General features: G+C 33.7%; 1 protein-coding gene across 5 annotated transcripts in view; it reads left to right on the top strand.

Annotated features, from left to right (window-relative positions):
* The window catches only part of CAMSAP2 (calmodulin regulated spectrin associated protein family member 2), a 93,222-nt gene that overhangs the window by 62,245 nt on the left and 10,957 nt on the right, over positions 1 to 20,020 (top strand). For all 5 annotated transcript variants that reach the window (XM_081299512.1, XM_081299511.1, XM_081299509.1 and 2 more), the window contains 7 exons: positions 2,536 to 2,677; positions 2,900 to 3,039; positions 11,325 to 11,418; positions 13,685 to 13,778; positions 16,074 to 16,156; positions 16,579 to 16,648; positions 17,366 to 19,568. In XM_081299512.1, coding sequence (XP_081155638.1) covers positions 2,536 to 2,677; positions 2,900 to 3,039; positions 11,325 to 11,418; positions 13,685 to 13,778; positions 16,074 to 16,156; positions 16,579 to 16,648; positions 17,366 to 19,568 — 2,826 coding nt within the window. The remainder of the gene's footprint in view (positions 1 to 2,535; positions 2,678 to 2,899; positions 3,040 to 11,324; positions 11,419 to 13,684; positions 13,779 to 16,073; positions 16,157 to 16,578; positions 16,649 to 17,365; positions 19,569 to 20,020) is intronic.

Here is a 20,020-nt window from a genome sequence, read left to right as displayed (position 1 = left end):
AATTTTATAAAGCATAGAGTATGTTCAAGTATAAAAGGCTGGATGATTTTCTTGAACTCTAGGCAAACTGAGAGTTGTGCATAACCTCAAGAATTAAAAGTTGGTTTACCTTTTGTCTCTCCAAGAATATAATCCTCACACAACTCATAATTTTCTGATTGTCTAGTCTAAATCATAGACATTTATTTCTAACACCATATGAAGCTGCGCATATGTGTTAAGCTGTATATATACACATATACATGCACACATAAACACAAACACACACACACACACCTTGTCCAAAAGTACTGCTTGGCAGAAGGAAACAGAATAAATCACACAATTCACTTCTTTATTCCATGACCCTTGGTAATGGGTTCATTTCAATTCAGATTATAGGCTGAAAACAATTTAATCCTAGAAAAGATCTGGGAAGTTTGGGACTGAATCCAGTCCAATTTAGAGGATGTCTGAAAGGCAAACGTTTTGATTCCAGCTAACAAAGAAAAGAGGGTAAACATCTGGAACAGTGCTTACTAAAGGTAAGAAAGGTAACTTAAAGCTAGAAGATGCTACCGATTGAGCCAGGCATGGTAGCCCACACCTGTAATCCCAGCAACCCAGAAGCTTGAGATAGGAGTATTGCCAAGTTTGAGGCCAGTCTCAGCAATTTATTGAGACCCTATCTCAAAATAAAAAGGACTGGGGAAGGAGTATTGGAGTACCCCTGGGTTCAATCCCAGTTCCAAAAATAAATAAATCAATAAATAAAATGCTACTGTTGATTTCTTTTTTCTCATTCCTTTTTTTTCTTTCCTGTCCCTCTAACTTCTCTCCTCTCCTCTTTTCATGGTTGATTTTTAAACTGTCTCCTAGCAACAAAGTGAGGAAGTTTTCTAAGGATTATGTAAAAATCAGTATTGAAAGACTCTATATAGTTCATGTAAGTAATTATGTTCTGAATATAGGTATTCTAGTTAGGAATATACCATTGACTATAGATATCTAGCTTTCACTGATCAATAAGAATAAATTCTTCCAAAAATCTTCAAGAGGATAATATGTTCCAAGAATCTTGTCCTTGGGTAGCCATAGAGAGAGAAGCAGAAATAAATATCTCTTTCTTTATTAATGTATGTTTTTCTGAGGGATGTCATTCAAAACATGTAATTTTACCACCAAATAGTTAAATGTTCTTTTCAATAAATTTTTCTATTTTATTCTTACAAAAATATTTCTCATAATTACATTTTAATTATAAAATATAGTGATGGCAGTTTAAATGCAAATAAAAATAAAATTAGTCTCAATTACCTCTTTTAAAAATGACTATTTAAACACCTATATAAATTTTGCTAATAAAATACTTTAATATTCACCATCACTAAATCTTGAACATTCTATTTCTCGGCTTTAGGAAAGCTACTAGCTACTAACAGCTAACTTTATTGATTGCTCTGTGTGCCCAGCAGTGTGCACAGCCCTTTATGTCCATCATCTTTTTAATCCTCCAGTGGTTCTGTGAAGTAGGTCCTGTTATCCCCATTTCACAGATGGGGAAAATGAGAAAATAGAGTTTTAAGTAACTTGTTCAAGATCACAAAGCTAATAAGTGGCAGAACCAGGATCTGAACCCAGGTAATCTGACTCAATCATTTGTTCCCTTAACCAGTTATACAGTATGTTTCCTCTTTTGAGAGCTCTCCTAAAAACTTATATCCAGCCACACCAAACAGTCTTTAGAAAACAAAGTCGTCTTCTGTTTTTGAGGGGGAGCACCCTTATGCTTGATTTATATATTGGTTAATGTTACCTGGATTGGGAGTTTTTTGTTTCAGAGTTGTTAGCACTTCATTTGTATTATTTCTCCATTGAAATGATGAACCAGAAGAGTATCTTGGTGCTTTGATAACTATTCTTCAAAGTTGCGTTTCTTATCTCCATATTTCTCTTAAGAATAGTATATTCTTTTACCTGCTCCTTTTTGATAACTCTAGTAACTCTCTCTGCTCAAATAATACTTTTTGCTCTTCCCATTTAAGAACTTTCAAGGGCTGGAGATGTAGCTCAGTGGCAGTGTTTGCCTCGCATGCATGAATCCCTGAGCTCAGTCCTTAGCACCACAAAAACAAAAAACAAAAAGAACTTCTGGCCTTTCTGTGTAAGAACTTTCAGTCTAAAGTAAGTCTTAGTATTAAAGTAAATGAACTTTGTGATCTACAAATGAACAGAATTGGTGATTTGGGTATAAAGTGTCCAAATATGTTTTGTGATGCTTTTTAAGTATTTAACCAAAGTGTCATTTCATGTGAATTAGTAATATGTTATATTAAATATTTAACTTTGAAATTATACTGTTATTGCTGTGTATTTAACTTGTAATATCTGGTATTATTTAGAAAAGAAGGATATTGGTGAATAGTTATCACTTCTCTTGGTTTATATATTACTATTTGATATGTTAGAATCTTTAATTCTGAATTTTTTTCCTGTATGTTGCTTAGTACTTGTTTATTTTTATCTCCCTCTTTTCTATGTATATATATATTGTAGGCTCGTTATAGGAAAGAGCAAACATTGCTTAAGCAACTGCCTTGCATTCCATTGGTAGAAAATTTGCTGAAGGATGGTACAGATGGCTGTGCGTTAGCTGCCCTTATTCATTTTTACTGTCCTGGTGTTGTCAGATTAGAGGGTAAGTGTTCCAGTGAAATATTTTTATATAGATAGTAACAAATATTTAACATAATATTTAATAAGTATTGAAGGCTTAAAAAAAGAACACTTTGTAATGATCACTTTATCTGTAAATGTGTATTAAAGAGATTCTATATATTTGGGTATTTGAACTATCACTAATTATGAAATGTTTGTCAAATTAATCCAAAGTCATTACCTTGCTTTTTTTCTATTTAAGATATTTGTTTGAAAGAAACTATGTCTTTGGCTGATAGTCTATATAACCTGCAGCTGATTCAAGAATTTTGCCAAGAATACTTGAACCAGTGTTGCCATTTCACCCTGGAAGATATGCTATATGCTGCTTCATCCATAAAAGTAAGTTAAATTATTCTCTTTGCTTTTTTGAAGTTTGTATAAGAGGAACATACAAGATATATAAATGACCTTGTTACTTTAAGCTTATAGTTTAACTGTATCAATCAAGAACTTTTGAAAAAAATAGTTTGATTTTTCTTCTTATATATTTTTTAATATTTATTTAAATATATTAATAGCTACAGATTTCTTTTACAATGCAAAGCCAGACAAAGTCATGTATAAAATTGATCTGTAGCCTTAATGTTAACAGAATAGAACATGAGCCATTAATATTTCTAGACATAGATGGTAATAAAAAGTGAGATTCTTCCTTTAAAAATAATGAAGGATTTTTTTCTTCAAGAATTTTAATTTAAAAAAATATAGAAAAATAAGGTCATATACTATTTAATTATCACTTTGCATAAATATGTGGTATAGTTATATAAAATGGTATCTGCATGTTTCTATATATGTAATGAGCATGAAATTGAAATTTAGTTTATTATCACTAGGTCATATGAATAGTTATTTAGTTATCAAAATATTAAAAATTTATCACCTTTATTGTCTTTCCATCAGTGTTTGCTTTCAGATTTCATTAAAAGAATGATAAAATTTTATTTAAATTAGTGATGTTTCATTGATTGTAAGTCAAATATATTTATTTCCATTGATATTAAATGTTAAGGATAATAATCATGATTAGAGTTTTGAAAACTGCATTTTGTTCTGAATTTTGAAAATTGGGTTGTTATAAGTACTGTATTTTTAATACTTTAAGGATTGTTTCTTATTCTTTAGAGATTATTTTAGTAGTATATTTTATGTGAGTTATTAATATAAATTCAGAAATTGTAAATGTTGTATAATTGATTCATACACACAGTTTTATAAAACCTTGAACTTTAATATTGTAGTATAATTACGTATATAAGAACTTTATAGGTTTTTTTCAATTCCTAAAGAAAAAAAGTATTTAAAATAGTAATTTATTTGTGCCGGGCTCTGTGTTGCATGCCTATAATCCCATGCTCCAGAAGCTGAGACAGGAGGATCATGAGTTCAAAGCCAGCCTCAACAACTTATCGAGGCACTAAGCAACTTGGTGAGACCCTGTCTCTAAATAAAGTACAGAAGAGGGCTGGGGATGTGGCTCAGTGGTTGAGTGCCCCTGAGTTCAATTCTCAGTACAAAAAAAAATAGTAATTTATTTGAAGTTTAGAGTTCATTTATATTACATACATGATGAGAGTCACATGTTATAAACACAGATAGCCCCCATGGATATAATTTACATTTCTAGGAAATGATTCAAAAGCAGATTATGAAAATGAGTAGGGCCATCTATTACTTTTTGAGAATTTTAGGATTTGTTTGCATCTGCTCTTAACAAGTGTAACATGAGTATTTGTAGAACAAGAACTCTAATTAAGACATTGTCTGTGCCAGGTATGATAGCACATGCCTGTAATCCCAGCAGCTCAGGGGGCTAAGATAGGAGTATTTCGGGTTCAAAGCCAATCTCAGCACTTTACAAGACCATAATCAACTTAGTGAGACCTTGTCTCAAAATAAAAAAACATGAAGGGCTACGCACATTAAGAAAATGAAAAGAGAAAGGGTGTCATGGTGCCCTCCTGTAATCCCAGCTACTCATGAGGTTGAGGAAGGAGGATTGCAAGTTCAAGACCAGCTTTGGTAACTTAATAAGGTCCTGTCTTTAAAGAAAAGAGAAAAAGTGTTGAGGATGGAGCTCAGTGGTAAAGTGTCCTGTGGTTCAGTTCTAGTCTCTGTCTCTGTCTCTGTCTCTGTCTCTCTCTCTCTCTCTCTCTCTCTCTCTCACACACACACACACACACACACACACACAGACACACACGAGCCAGCATTGTCACAAAAATGTAATATGGCAAAAATTGAAGTATGTCAGGCACTGTACTTGGGTATTCATTCATTTATTCACTCAACAAATATTTATTGAATCTTCAGTTTTCAGGATAAAGCAGTGAACAAAACAGTTCTGCCTCTCTGCCATCCCAAATAAAATTGCCCTAATGGTGTCTACAGTCCTGAAAGATTTCCATTGGCTTAGCAGAAGAGACATGTTGGTAAACAAATAGGGACAATTCTATGCTGAAAGAAATAAAGGAACCTAGTATAGTGGGAGTAGAGAGAAGGAGGTGATCACTCAGCATTCAGCAGGATTATGGAAAAAGTCAAGAAGGAAGGGATCCGTCAGATCTCACAACAAAACCCAAAATGGGAAAGAAGGGGGAGGAAATATTGTTTGGAAATAAACCTTTTAAAATGCCATTGTATTTGCCCCTTATTTTAGAATATGCACTGCGTATTGGTGTTAGGCCATTCCTTACTGCTAAGAAGTATTTTATCTAGTGACTAGTAGTGTGATTAGTAGATGGTCATTTTTAAGGACAGTTTGTCATTATCTAACCTGATTTAACATGTTTAGAAAATACAAGTCCTTGTGTTTGATCCTAAGCACAGCAAAAAAAAAAAAAAAGCAGAAGGCTATATAATGATTGTTCATGGTGGTAAAAAGTTGGAAATTATCCTTATTGCTAAAGTCATAATTTTAAATGTTTTGTAGTGTAACTGAACTGTTTAAAGGAAGGAAGTAGAGATATTTCTGCTAAGGTAGAAGGTATCTAAGACATTATGTATTGAAGAAAGCTTTTTCTTTTTTCTTTCTTTTTTTTTTTCTTTTTCTTTTTTTTTTTTTTTTGGTGGTGTTGCTGGGGATTGAATCCAGGACCAGTAAACCACATCCCCAGCCCCCAGATTTTTTATATGTATATGCAAAGATGTACATATATAGTCTACCCTCTGGATCTGTGGGTTTCACTTCTGTGAATTCAACCAACCACAGATGGAAAATATTCAAAACAAATTGTGTTTATACTGAACATGTATAGACTTTTTCATGTTATTATTCCCTAAACAATTCAGTATAATAACAGTTTATATAGCATTTAAACTGTATTAGATATCGTAAGTAATCTACTGGTGATTTAAAGTTTTGTGTAGGTTGTACACAAATGATACACTATTTTACATAAGGGACTTGAGCATCTACAGACTTTGGTAATAGTGGGGATCCTGGTGCCACACCCTTTTCCTTTCCCACCCTGGTAGATACTGAGGAGAACATCATAGATGCACAGAGGAAGGTCTGCAGAAGGCTACAAACAAAATAATAGTGATTTCTCTGAGTGTGGTATTAGGATATGGGGGTTGGTTAAGGCATAATTTACCTTTTATTCTATATGATCTAAATTTTGTATTTTTACATCATTTTAATATATAGCTATATCTGACATTCTAATAACTAAAAGAAGAAAAGAAGCTTTTAAATGAAATTAATGTAGTATCATTGATGGAATAGGGTGACAGATTTATTGCCATTTAATCATGATAAATTTATAACAAAATAATCTTCATGAACTTTGATTATTGGGAACATTATTGAGCTCTTAAGCAGTGTTTTTCCAAAAGATAAAGTCAGCTTTCAGCTAACTGTATAAGTAGAGTGGAACACAGCACCAATACTTACAAAGTATTTTATATTTTGGCTTTAGAAAGTATACTGTAAAGATCAGTATAAAGGGAAAAAAAAAATATATATATATATATAAATTACAGTAGTTTTACTACCTGAGATACCTCAGCCAATGTTTGGATCCTGTGCTGACTAGTCTTTTGGTGTGCATATATTTATTAATTTATGTTTGGTCAATAGATATTTATTGAGTATCTATTATGTTGTAGGCAGTGTTGTAAACAACTGACCATGTAATGATAAGCACAGACTTTGTCTGGCAAAACCTTGTAGTCTGGTAGGTAAGATGAGAAACCCTGAAGAATATGGTACTAGATAAATCTGGAGAAATGAAAAAGGAGACCCAATCAGGTAACCTTCTGTAGGCAATACAAGGTTTCTCTTTTATCTCTAGAGCAATGGAAGGGTGGGTAGGGGTTGCATTTTGAAAAACTTGTTCTTAATAAGCCATAGAAAAAACTTTGTGTTCCAAAGAAGAATCAGCATCATTATGATAAAGATGGAGAGCAGTTTGAATCAGAGTTTTTATAATGAAGATGGCAAGAATTGGATAGATTGCAGAAATATGTAGGATGTAGGATCTGCAGGTTTGATGATGAGTTGGATACGAGGAGGGAGAGAGAAGGAGGTGTTAAGAATGACTGTAGGTTTCTGATTTGCTGAAATACTGGAACACTGGTACCATTAAATGAGACAGGACTGGACTAAGAGCATATTTATGGGGAAAATGACTATTACACTTTTGGACTTTAGTGCTTTTGAAATATCCCAAAGAAAATGCTTTATAATCCAATGTTATATAAGTATAGTCAATACATTTGAGAGCCATTTGGTTATGTGGTCATAGGCATTATCAGCATGTCAAAGAGGGGAAAAATGAAGAATATCAGATACTGCTGGGAGGTTATATGAAAATCTGTTTGATTTAGCAACATATTTAAGTCATTGGTGACTTGAGCAAATGCTGTTTTGGAGAAATGTGGCTCAGTGCCAAACTGGAATGGATGAGGCAATAGTAAGGGATGGAATGAGAGTGTCCGTGTAGACCCAACCCACTCTTAGGTAGATTTGTGAAAAGGTAAGAAGGTAGATGGGGAGAAATGGGAGAATGATGGTTTATTGAGGAAGGTCTTATTTTCTTTTGTTTTTTAATAAAGAGAGATTTGAGCATGTTTTTTAATTTGTTTTGGTATTGGGGATTGAACACAGAGTTTCTTTACCACTGATCCTATATACTTAGTGCTTTTAATTTTTTATTTTGAGACAGGGTTCTGCTAAATTGCCCAAGTTGACCTCAAACTTTCCTCCTGCCTCAACCTCCTGAGTTGTAGGGATTATAGACATGGGCTGGCTTTGAGCATGTTTAAAAGTAGCAAAAATTCAGTTGAAAGACAGTATAAATATAAAGGAGAGAGGAATATAATTAAAAACATAAAGTTGGGTGCTGTGGTACATGCCTGTAGGTCCAGCTACTTGGGAGGCTATGGCAGGAAGATAATTTAAGCTCACAAATTCAGGATCAGCCTGAGCAATATAGCAAGACCCCATTAAAAAAATAAATAAGTTTTTGTTTTCAAGAGCCAGCAACTGTGGTGCACACCTGTAATACCAGAAGCTAGGGATGCTTAGGCAGGCGGTTCAAAGCCAGACTCAGCAACTTAATGAGGCCCTAAGTAACTCTACGAGACCCTGTCTCAAAATAAAATATAAAAAGAGCTGGGGATGTGGCTCAGTGGTTAACCACTTCTGGGTTCAATCCCGGTACCATAAATAAATAAATAAGGCTGGGGATGTTAAGCACCTCTGGGTTCAATCCCTGGGTACAAACAAACAAACAAACAAATAAATAAATAAATAAATAAGGCTGGGGATGTTAAGCACCTCTGGGTTCAATCCCTGGGTACCAAAAACAAAAAGTTTTTTGAGAAAGCAACCAGGGATGAGATCCACTGCACAATCTGTGGAATTATGAACATTCTCATTACTTTTTAAAGAAAAATAGTATGCCTTTACATATAAACATTTGAATATCCTGGGAATTTATAGTGTAAACACTGAGAGTAACTTAAGAAAGCTGCCAAATTCTGTTCATCAGTGTGCATTATCCTCCATAATGCTCCAGACTCTCATATTCAGCCACCTATATGTAGGTTCACTTAAGGGTCTGATGAATATCTTAAAGGTAATAATTTATGATTTCTTGTGTTACCTGTTTCCCCCAGTCTTCTCCATTTTGTTAAGTGGCAAAATCAATTGCTTCAGAAAAGAAACTCTTGATTCTTTCCTTTCTTTCACATTCTGGATACATAAAGAGGTAAATATTTGAAAGTCACCAACTTAAATATGAGAAACAAAACCAATAGAGCCCATGGTCTAAGGGAAAGTATATGTAGAGCCTTACAGATCATTCATAGTTAGCAGATAAGAGGAAGAAGGCAAGACATTGTAGAACACCTACCTGTATATCCAGTGAAAATTTTTAAAACAAATTTAATATGAAATAAGACCTCACTCATCAAACTTTTAATCAATATAATAATTATAATAATAGTTTCATTAGGTACCAAATACCCCAAATATTTATATTTATATTTATTTTGTATATATATATATATATTTTTTTTAAGGTATATATTAAAAATAACTCTGAAAACACTTTTTTTTTTTTTAGTCTTTACATTTCTTTATTGAATCTTTGACACTGTTTTTTATAATCAGGTCAGTGAAGACTATCTATCAAAAAATGGTTTCCCTGAAGGTGTGTATACATGTACATATATTTTAAAAAAACAACAGCAACAACAAAAATCCTCATTTTTGCTTTGAAATTTCAAAAGCTATCACAATAGCTCATAAAATCTACCTATATACATAGATGAATTTATACAGATCTATTGAAAACATTACCAGTATTTCTATGACAATGATTAGCTTTACACATTTTAGAACATTCCATGGCAAATATTCCTCTGAAAATATTTATTAAGTACATGAACATCAGGACATACTTCAATGTAATGTAGCAAACTTTTAGGTGTATAATATTTTACATCTATTGGACTTTCTAGGTTTGATTCATCAATTTTAAGCAGCAATATTGTTTTTATTTTTATTATTTTTAAAGATTACTTTTTATGATTTAACAAGTAAAAAGAGCTATGTAAAAGCTTAGGACAAGGGGGAAACCATGAATGTGTTAATGCATTTTTATGAAAAAGGCTCTTTGAAATAACAGTATTGATTGCTCCTTATCATCTAGGAAAAATATGAAATTTTATTACTATTTGTTTGGAAAAAAAATAAGGACACAACATTACATTCTCATTGATTTAATAACTATGATTCGTTGAGCTTATTGATGTTGCAGGAAGTTTGCATTATGACCTTGCTCTATGGATGGCTGGAGAGAGAGAAAACTATCACAGGGGAGGTCACTTATAAGCAGGGAGTCAGAGTCAAAATGGTAATTCAGTATGTCAAGCTCCACTCTTCAAATTTGCTTTACATAGTATTGAGATTTCTATTTTTTTTTTCCAAAATGCATTCCACTACCATGTATAATTAAAAAGAAAAAATTTTAAAAATGAGAGAATAAAAAAAGTCAAAAGGTAAAAATCTACATTATTTAGTGGTCTGATACTTTACACTTTCCAAGGATTTTTTTTTTAAACATCAGAAATTTATTAGTTGCTCAAAACATTACATTGATCTTGACATATCATATATCATACATTTGTTTCAAATGGGGTATGAATTCTTATTAAAATTATTTTTAAAATACTTTATTTGTAGATGGATACAATACCTTTTATTTATTTATTTATGTGGTGCTGAGAATTGAACCCAGTGCCTCACATGTGCTAGGCAAGTTCTCTGCCACTGAGCCACAACCCCAGCCCCTGAAAACAGATTTTTATATAGTCCTATTTTAAAAAAATTTTCCAAGTATCTCAGATTAAAATAATTATGTGTACAGCTTTTATGTTATGTATATTTAAAATATAAAGTTGTAGTATAAATGTGTTTTTGAGGAGCCTTTTAATTTCAAGCCATTTAAAAAGTATTTGCATTTTGAAATATAAATAAAAATATTGTTGACTTATCCTTATTAATAACTTATCAAAGTTAAATGGATGCATTAAATTGTATGAATAATGTTTTTTGTACATTTCAAAATTATTAAGGCCTCCCCTTAACAATCTAGAGTTTGGGTGTTATATAGCACCTAGATTACCATTGAGTTTAGCATTGTCAAGCACATGGAAAACAATATTTTTTTAACTATATGCCTAATTACTTTTCAGGGAAATTTCCAGGACTCTGACTAGAGTAGCTTAATTTTTTTAAAAATTATAACTGCTCTTCAGGATATCAAAAGATTGAATACGTATTTGGTTGATTGTGTTTACTTTGGAAGAAAAGTACCTCACATATTAGAGTTCTACACAGCTAGAGATGTTAATACCTGCTAGATAAATTGGACCACCATTCTAGAACCATAAATAAAATCACCAAAGAAGTTTTGAACATTCATAATGTTTACCCACAAGTGCTAATATTTTATTACAGAGTTAATAGCCTATAGTAGAAATTCTTCAGTAGTGAATGAATGAGATTTAAGCCTACATTTAATAGAACAGATCATAATTCTATTTATCATTAATTCATGATCAAGTGTTACTTTATTTAGGTTTTTTTTAATTTTCTTAACTTCCTTATATAGAGTAATTATTTGGTGTTCATGGCAGAACTCTTCTGGTGGTTTGAAGTTGTGAAGCCATCGTTTGTACAGCCTCGTGTTGTTTGTCCACAAGGAGGTAATCAAGTCTTTTTTTTTTTTTACTTCTTTATTCTTAACATAGCAAATGTGGAAAGTTTTTATAACTTCACCTGGTTATTCTTCTAGAAGGAAGCCTGTTATTGTTTTAGATTTTAGCTATTAGTCTTGGCAGATTTTGAGTATCCTAATATTTAAAGTCACTAAATCCTGTTTGAGAGACAGATGATTAAGAATGATTAGGAGAGGAGAAGAGAAAATGGAGAACGTGACTCTGAATTTGAAGTTTTATGTTATGAAACACTTAGTTTTAATTGTGTCCCCTTTACTTCTCTTTGCATCTATTATTCCTATCCCAACCTTTAATTTCCTATTATAGTTTTAAGTTTTGACATTTTACCCAGAATCCACTCACATTATGCCTTGGCTTTAACAAACCTAAAACTTGAATTTGCCTTTCATTAAACCTTTAATAAAAAGGCTTGTGGCAGGGCATGGTGGTGCATGCCTGTAATTCCAGTGACTTGGAGGCTTAGGTAGGAAGATCTAAAGTTCAAAGCCAGACTCAACAATTTAGTGAGGCCCTCACTCAAAATTAAAAATAAAAAGACAGCTCAGTGGTTAAGTGTTTCTGCATTCAATTCCCAGTGGCCACCCCCCAAAAGGGACTCATGTATGTTTTTAAACTTGGTATGCTTTTTGATTATTACACTATCATGATTTATTGATTGTGCAAAATATGAATAAAACTAATCAGAAATAAGGAAGTTACTATAAACATCCCTAGGAATAAAGAATAAAAATTCTTTCTGAATTTTCTCTAAAGCAGAATTTTGCATAGCAAAACAAATTTTCAGTTGATTTTCTTTTTATTTATTTATTTATTTATTTATTTATTTATTTATTTTTTAAATTTATTTTTTAGTTATCCGCAGACACAACATCTTTGTTTGTATGTGGTGCTGAGGATTGAACCCGGGCCGCGCTGCATGCCAGACGGGCGCACTACCGCTTGAGCCACATCCCTAGCCCCAGTTGATTTTCATCTTAAATCCAGGGAGTTATTTCTACAAGGAAAAAAAAAGACCCTAAATTATAGGTTTAGCTCCACTAATGAACTTTTTTCCATCTTAAATTATGGGACAAGTTCTTTCTGCTACCTTTGACTGCCCTGCCCAACACAAAATAAAATTGTTGTGCATCCCAATTAGTTAGCAGATTTGGCTCTAAATTATATCTTTATAATCCTGTAGTTATCTCCACCCTTCCAAAAAGGTAAAAGAAGAGAAGGAGAAGGAAGAAGCAAAAAATATTAGCCAGTGGAGAAGCATATCATTCTAGTTGATAGTGAGCTTACCTCACACAGCCAGCACACTGCATCTCATGCAAAAATTTGTGAATACACGATAATGAGTATTTCATCTGTTTTAGTGCCTCTATGTTTTTTAAAGTAGATTCTAAACATTGAGACATTAGATAACAAAGAATGCCTTTAAAGAAACTCAGATTCTTCCTGAAGGCTATTAGGTAAGGTTACATATCTTTAGTAATTATCATAACCAATATTTGGACAGAGTTTTACAATTAACATAAGGTTTTCACCATTATGGTTTTCTGTAATTTCATCTGGGAAGCCCTCTACTCAAAATATTATGGCTGTTGCATTAAATGTCAGAGTCAGAAAGTAAATTGGTTTCCTTCAAAGTTATTTATAAAAATGTAGACTACTGGGCTGGGGATGTGGCTCAAGCGGTAACACGCTTGCCTGGCATGTGTGCGGCCCGGGTTCGATCCTCAGCACCACATACAAAGATGTTGTGTGCGCCAAAAACTAAAAAATAAATAAATATTAAAAAATTCTCTCTCTCTCTCTTAAAAAAAAAATGTAGACTACTTCAGCGGGTCTGATTATTCTCCAGTGAAATTCCAACTTTTATTAATAAAATGCCAGCTACTTCGTAAAAAATAAAGATGGCCATATGTTTCTGAAGATTCTATGAAAGCTTTTGCAAAATTTTCATTTTAAATGTCTGTATTTATTCTGTGGGAGGCCTTTTTCCCCCAATTAGCCTTAATCAAGTAAAATTTAAAGCATCAGAATATTTCAATAAGAGTTTTAAAGAGAATTTGACTCTTTGAAATTTTAAGAAAAAAATAAAAAACTTATTGCATATGCCATGATTTTTATATAAGCAGTAAAGGAAATAGAGAATGAATCATGATTATTTATTTGTGGCCCATAATTCCTGAAATAATGTTAGAAACATGCTAAACATGTAATTTTAAGGTTTTATCTTTTATTCTAGCTGAACCTGTGAAAGATATGCCATCAATTCCTGTCTTAAATGCTGCCAAAAGAAATGTCTTGGATAGTTCATGTAGTTCTGACTTCACTTCAAGGTAAGATTCCACAATGACTACATTTTTACTATTTCCATTCTGTTTACTAATGAAATCACATATTTTATTACATTAAATCAGTTTAAAAATTTTTTGTTTAGATATTGAGCTAATTTAAAATTAGCTTACCTGTTAAAGCCTGTTTTAACTTAAATATAATTGAATTTTACACTGAAATTATGAACCATACTGAAAAGTGGGAGATTATATTCTGAGGTCATAATAAACAATTGAAATCAAACTTTTGCTCTATAACTTGATTATAATTGAGAATTACCTAATAGTATATTTGTTCATAGTTGTCTACTAGTGTCTAATAGTCTATGAGTGTGTTTTGTGTCTAGTTGGTGACTCAGCCCTCAGGGAGAAATTTTAAGATTTTATTTGGATTTTTAATTTTTTTTTTAAATCGTTGAAGCAGCTTTTACCACTGTTTTATTTTATGGTTACTATGTCTATTGAGAGATATAGCAAGAGAATATCTGTTATAAATATTGAATAGTGAATGCATTTAGCTTTTAATACCAGGAACTGAATTTAAAAGCAAAGTAAAAATTTTCTTCCATTCAATATTAGGATAATCCTGACTATTGTTCCAAGTAATAGTCATGAGTTTGTTAGGGACATGAGTTTGTTTAAGAATGTTTTTGGCAGATCTTCCTGGAAGCAGCTTTTCATTTGTGTTTATTAGAACCTGAAATTTACGTTGACTCTGGACTCCCCAGTCTACCTGGTTTTTAAGTTTAAAATTGATATGTTTTCTGAAATTTTAGAAATTCAAGCAGATCAATCAAAATACATTTTTAAAATGATAAGCAAAAAGTTCAAAGTACTTTCTGTATGAATTATTGGCTTAACGTAAAATTATTGTGTAGCTGTCACCTACTCCTCACATTTAAGACATTTTTCTCTCAAGTGTAGTCCAATGAATACAAAACCCAAGGCCTTTTAATACTTACTTACTTTGCAGGTCTTTTACTGGTGTGAACTTTCTCATGTGTACAAATCATTTCTTACAAATTTAGAAAGCATTCCCTTTCCTTACCCTCTAATTTACTACTGAGTTTTCTTACTACTTCCATTAAGTTTTCTATTCTATAACTATCTACTGTCTCTATGGTTTTGTATAGAGGTGTTAAGTTAGAACATTGCTGATAGAAGAATTTCAGTGTATTTTTTTCATGGAAAACTTCTAAATATTATTTTCTCAGTACTTTCCTGGTTTGTTACATAGTGATACTTCCTTCCCTGAAACTTTAGAAAACCCTCAGTGTTCCACGTCACTCTTGTACTATTAAGTAATTTGATTCCACTTTAAAGATGAAAAGTAAGACTTGCTATATCTAGGAACCTGATTGAACAATGTTCTACATTCCGACACTAGAAAATGTTTTCAGTTAAGTCTTGAGTCTTAGTGGCTGCTTTTTCCTAGCAAGAACCTTTTTATAACCAGATATCTAAATCCTTTTCCTTGAAGGGTTATTGTGCAATGCCATTCAAGGCTCCTAGTCATCCTGTTACTTATTTATGTGTCCAGTAGGTCTCCAACATTGTAGAACATTCAAGGAAGGATTCAGTAATTTCTACTCATCCTGGGAATAATATAGTCACAAACTACAAAAGTCCCTACATCTTGTTTCCTAGCTTCTTCTTAGCTGATTAGGGGTGGGAATACCTAACTCCTTCACTTGACTGCAAGGAGGGACACGGCAGACTTAAAGCTTGATTATGCCAAATGTCATAATTTGAGGAGATTATCTAATCCCCTGAGTTAAATAGAATATGGTAGAATTAAATAGGGAGAAATAACAGGAAAAGTTCGTATCTTTATAGACAAAGAGGTCTTCAAGATGAAGCTCACTGTCTTAATGTAACTGTTAGATGTGTGTGTGTACAGGCACAAGTCCATGAACAGGGAGACTGTCAGGGTCTCTTATAAGGGTTTATTATGCATGTAGTTTTTAGAAATTTAGATTTGACCAAAATATTTCAAATTGGTGATTTAATTTATTTTGTTTTTCTTTTGGTAAGGTGAAAATAATATGCCATATCTTGTTCCTTAAGGACATTGAGATATATATGAAAGTACTTTAAGTTGTTTAGCTAAAAGACATAAAATTAATGTACATACATTTAATTATAGCCATTATTTGATTTAAACAATAGATTATTATTTTTTATAAGATGTAGAACCAGAGGTGATAGTATTATCTTTTTAAGTTCAGCCATTCTGTATGAAATTTATATTATATTAAAGAGCTAAAAAGAAAATTTTAAATGTATTCTACATTGCAGTGGAGAAGGAGCTACATTTACACAGTCTCATCATCATTTGCCTTCTAGATACTCACGACCCCAAGCTCATTCTTCAGCCTCAGGTAGTATATTTGAAAAAGCCGAGGGAAAATGTTATTTTAGAAAGTTACCTGAGAAATGATTGAGGATGAATGTATTTAGACTTTTTTCTTTTCCTGTGGAGTGACTGTTATGCCCTATGCTTACTTTTCCTAATAAAATGAAATACTTCATATATATGTAACTTCTTACTTTTTTGAAGTGGGGGAGCAGTACTGGGGATTGAACCCAGGGCCTTACTCGTGCTAATCATGTAGTTCTACCACTGAGCTACATTCCTGGCCTCTAAAATTTATGTGAATGTGCGTGTGTATGGGGAGGGGGGGTATCCTGCTTACTTTGTAGCACTATTAATGAACCCTCACATGTGAAATCTGTTAAATTACATATAAATTAAGATTTTTTTTTACATGATTTCATGGCTTTTTCTTTTTCTCATTTGAAGGAGGAATTAGAAGGTCTTCATCCATGTCTTATGTTGATGGCTTCATAGGAACGTGGCCCAAAGAGAAAAGGTAAACTGAATTATTCTTAGGATATTGACATTATCAAGAAATGCCACTGTGTGTGGTGGCAGAACACTCGCCTGGCATGCATGAGGCACTGGGTTCAATCCTCAGCACCACATAAAAATAAAATAAAGGTATTGTGTCCACCTACAACTAAATAAATAAATAAATACATACATACAAACAAACAAAATAGGGCTGTGGATGTGGCTCAGCTGTTGAGTGCCCCTGAGTTCAATCCGTGGTACCCACAAAAATAAGAAATGCCAATTTTATCTTTATCTCTCTTTTATTTTTAGCCAGATCACCAAATCTAGAATTTTGGTTAGTACCTAAATTTAAAAAGGACAACACAGCACAGGCCTATAATCCCAGCAACTCTGGAGGCTGAGGCAGGAGGACCATGAGTTCAAAGCCAGCCTCAGCAAAGGCAAAGCGCTAAGCAACTCAGTAAGACTCTATCTCTACAAAAAAAGGGTTAGGGATGTGGCTCAGTGATTGAGTGCCTCTGAGCTCAATCCCTGGTATATCCCTTCTATCCACCCAAAAAAGAGACAACACAGACAAATGCTAAAGAAGTCAAAGAGGCTAAGTTTAAAAGGTAGCTAAGCTAGGCATGGTGGCTCATGGCAAAATTCCCAGCAACTCAAGACTATGATTCTGAAAAATAAGTAAAGAAAATAAATAAAATTTTAAGATTTTTCTCTTTAATTTTTTCCCCAGATCATCAGTACATGGTGTTTCATTTGATATTTCTTTTGATAAAGAAGATAGTGAACAAAGATCCACTTCTAACCGAGGAATCACTCGTTCCATTAGTAATGAAGGACTTACCCTGAACAATAATCGCGTATCTAAACACATTAGGAAAAATTTGTCCTTCAAGCCAGTAAATGGAGAAGAAGAAGCAGAAAGCATTGAAGAAGAACTTAATATAGACTCTCAGAGTGACTTCAAATCCTATGTGCCCCTTAATACAAATGAACTAAATTCTAATGAGAATATTCATTACAAGCTTCCAAATGGAGCTTTACAAAATAGAGTACTTCTAGATGAGTTTGGCAATCAGATTGAGACACCAAGCATTGAAGAAGCATTACAAATAATTCATGACACTGAAAGATCTCCCCATACACCTCGGCCAGACCAAATTGCTAATGGCTTCTTTCTTCATAACCAAGAAATGAGTATCCTAAATTCAAATATCAAGCTAAATCAATCTAGTCCTGATAACATAACTGACACAAAAGGTGCCTTGAGTCCCATAACTGATACTACAGAAGTAGACACTGGAATTCATGTTCCTTCAGAAGATATTCCTGAAACTATGGATGAAGATTCTTCTTTGAGAGATTATACTGTAAGCCTAGACTCTGACATGGATGATGCATCTAAATTTCTTCAGGATTATGATATAAGAACCAGCAATCCCAGAGATGCTTTGAGTCCTTGTCCAAGTACCATAAGTACCAAGTCTCAGCCAGGTAGCAGTGCTTCTTCTAGTTCTGGAGTTAAGATGACCAGCTTTGCTGAGCAGAAGTTCAGGAAACTAAATCATACAGATGGAAAAAGTAGTGGAAGTAGTTCTCAGAAAACTACACCAGAGGGCTCTGAACTTAATATTCCTCATGTGGTTGCTTGGGCACAAATTCCAGAAGAAACAGGCCTTCCACAAGCACGGGACACTACACAGCTGTTAGCTTCTGAAATGGTGCATCTTAGGATGAAACTAGAAGAAAAGAGGCGTGCAATAGAAGCCCAAAAAAAGAAAATGGAAGCTGCTTTTACTAAACAGAGGCAGAAAATGGGAAGGACAGCATTCCTTAATGTGGTAAAAAAGAAAGGAGATGGGATTTCCCCTCTTCGAGAGGAAGCAGCTGGTGCAGAAGATGAGAAAGTATATACTGATCGAACAAAAGAAAAGGAATCACAGAAAACTGATGGACAAAGGAGTAAGTCGCTAGCGGATATAAAAGAAAGCATGGAGAATCCTCCGGCCAAATGGCTAAAGTCACCAACTACACCTGTTGATCCTGAAAAGCAGTGGAACCTGGCTAGTCCCTCAGAGGAGACTTTGAATGAAGGAGAGATTTTAGAATATACAAAATCCATTGAAAAGTTAAATTCATCCCTGCATTTTCTACAACAAGAAATGCAACGCTTGTCCCTTCAGCAGGAAATGTTAATGCAAATGAGAGAGCAGCAGTCATGGGTGATTTCACCTCCACAACCCTCTCCACAGAAACAGATTCGAGATTTTAAACCTTCAAGACAGACAGGCCTGTCGTCAGCTATTGCACCGTTCTCTTCAGACTCCCCTCGTCCTACTCATCCATCTCCACAGTCTTCTAACAGGAAAAGTACATCTTTTTCTGTTAAAAATCAAAGGACTCCTAGGCCAAATGAATTAAAGATAACACCTTTGAATCGGACCTTGACACCCCCTCGGTCTGTGGATAGTCTTCCTAGGTTACGAAGGTTTTCCCCAAGTCAAGTTCCCATTCAGACTCGGTCATTTGTATGTTTTGGGGATGATGGAGAGCCTCAGTTAAAGGAATCCAAACCTAAAGAGGAGGTTAAAAAGGATGAATTGGAATGCAAAGGAACTTTGGAACAGCATGGACATAATCTTGAAGAGAAGGAGCTTAAACCTTTTGAGTCAACAGTTTCTGAAGTCCTGTCACAGCCTGTCACAGAAACTGTATGTCTGACACCAAATGAGGACCAATTGATTCAACCCACAGAACCACCTCCTAAACCTGTTTTCCCACCTACTGCTCCTAAAAATGTTAATCTGATTGAAGTTTCCCTCTCAGATTTGAAACCTCCTGAAAAGGCTGATGAATCTGTTGAAAAATATGATGGAGAAAGTGATAAAGAACCACTTGAAGATGATCAGAAAGTATGCTGTGGATTCTTTTTTAAGGTAATATTAATCTGCATCATTTGGGACATCTTTATTAGATGGGTGTGTGTATGTATATTTTTATGCTTATTCCTTTAGTAGGAGTCCCCTTTGTTAAAAGTCTGCCATTAATTCTAAAACTTATTTTGGCACTGCTCTCTTGGTGGACTGTGGTAATATTTAAGTGCACTTGAAGCTGTAACAAATCATTTTATCCTAGTCGTGACACAGATATATTATTCCCTGTTTTTGCATCTCTACCTCTCACTTTCTTTTTTTTTTTTTTTTTTTAAAGAGAGAGTGAGAGAGAGAGAATTTTTTTTTTTAATACTTATTTTTTAGTTCTCGGCGGACACAACATCTTTGTTGGTATGTGGTGCTGAGGATCGAACCCGGGCCGCACGCATGCCAGGCGAGCGCGCTACCACTTGAGCCACATCCCCAGCCCTCTACCTCTCACTTTCACAAAGGCC

Source organism: Spermophilus citellus (genome assembly GCF_964194105.1).
Source record: "Spermophilus citellus genome assembly, chromosome: 6".
Lineage (NCBI taxonomy): Eukaryota > Metazoa > Chordata > Mammalia > Rodentia > Sciuridae > Spermophilus > Spermophilus citellus.
Note: the sequence above shows the minus strand (reverse complement) of the source record. Positions and strands in the feature narration are given on the sequence as shown.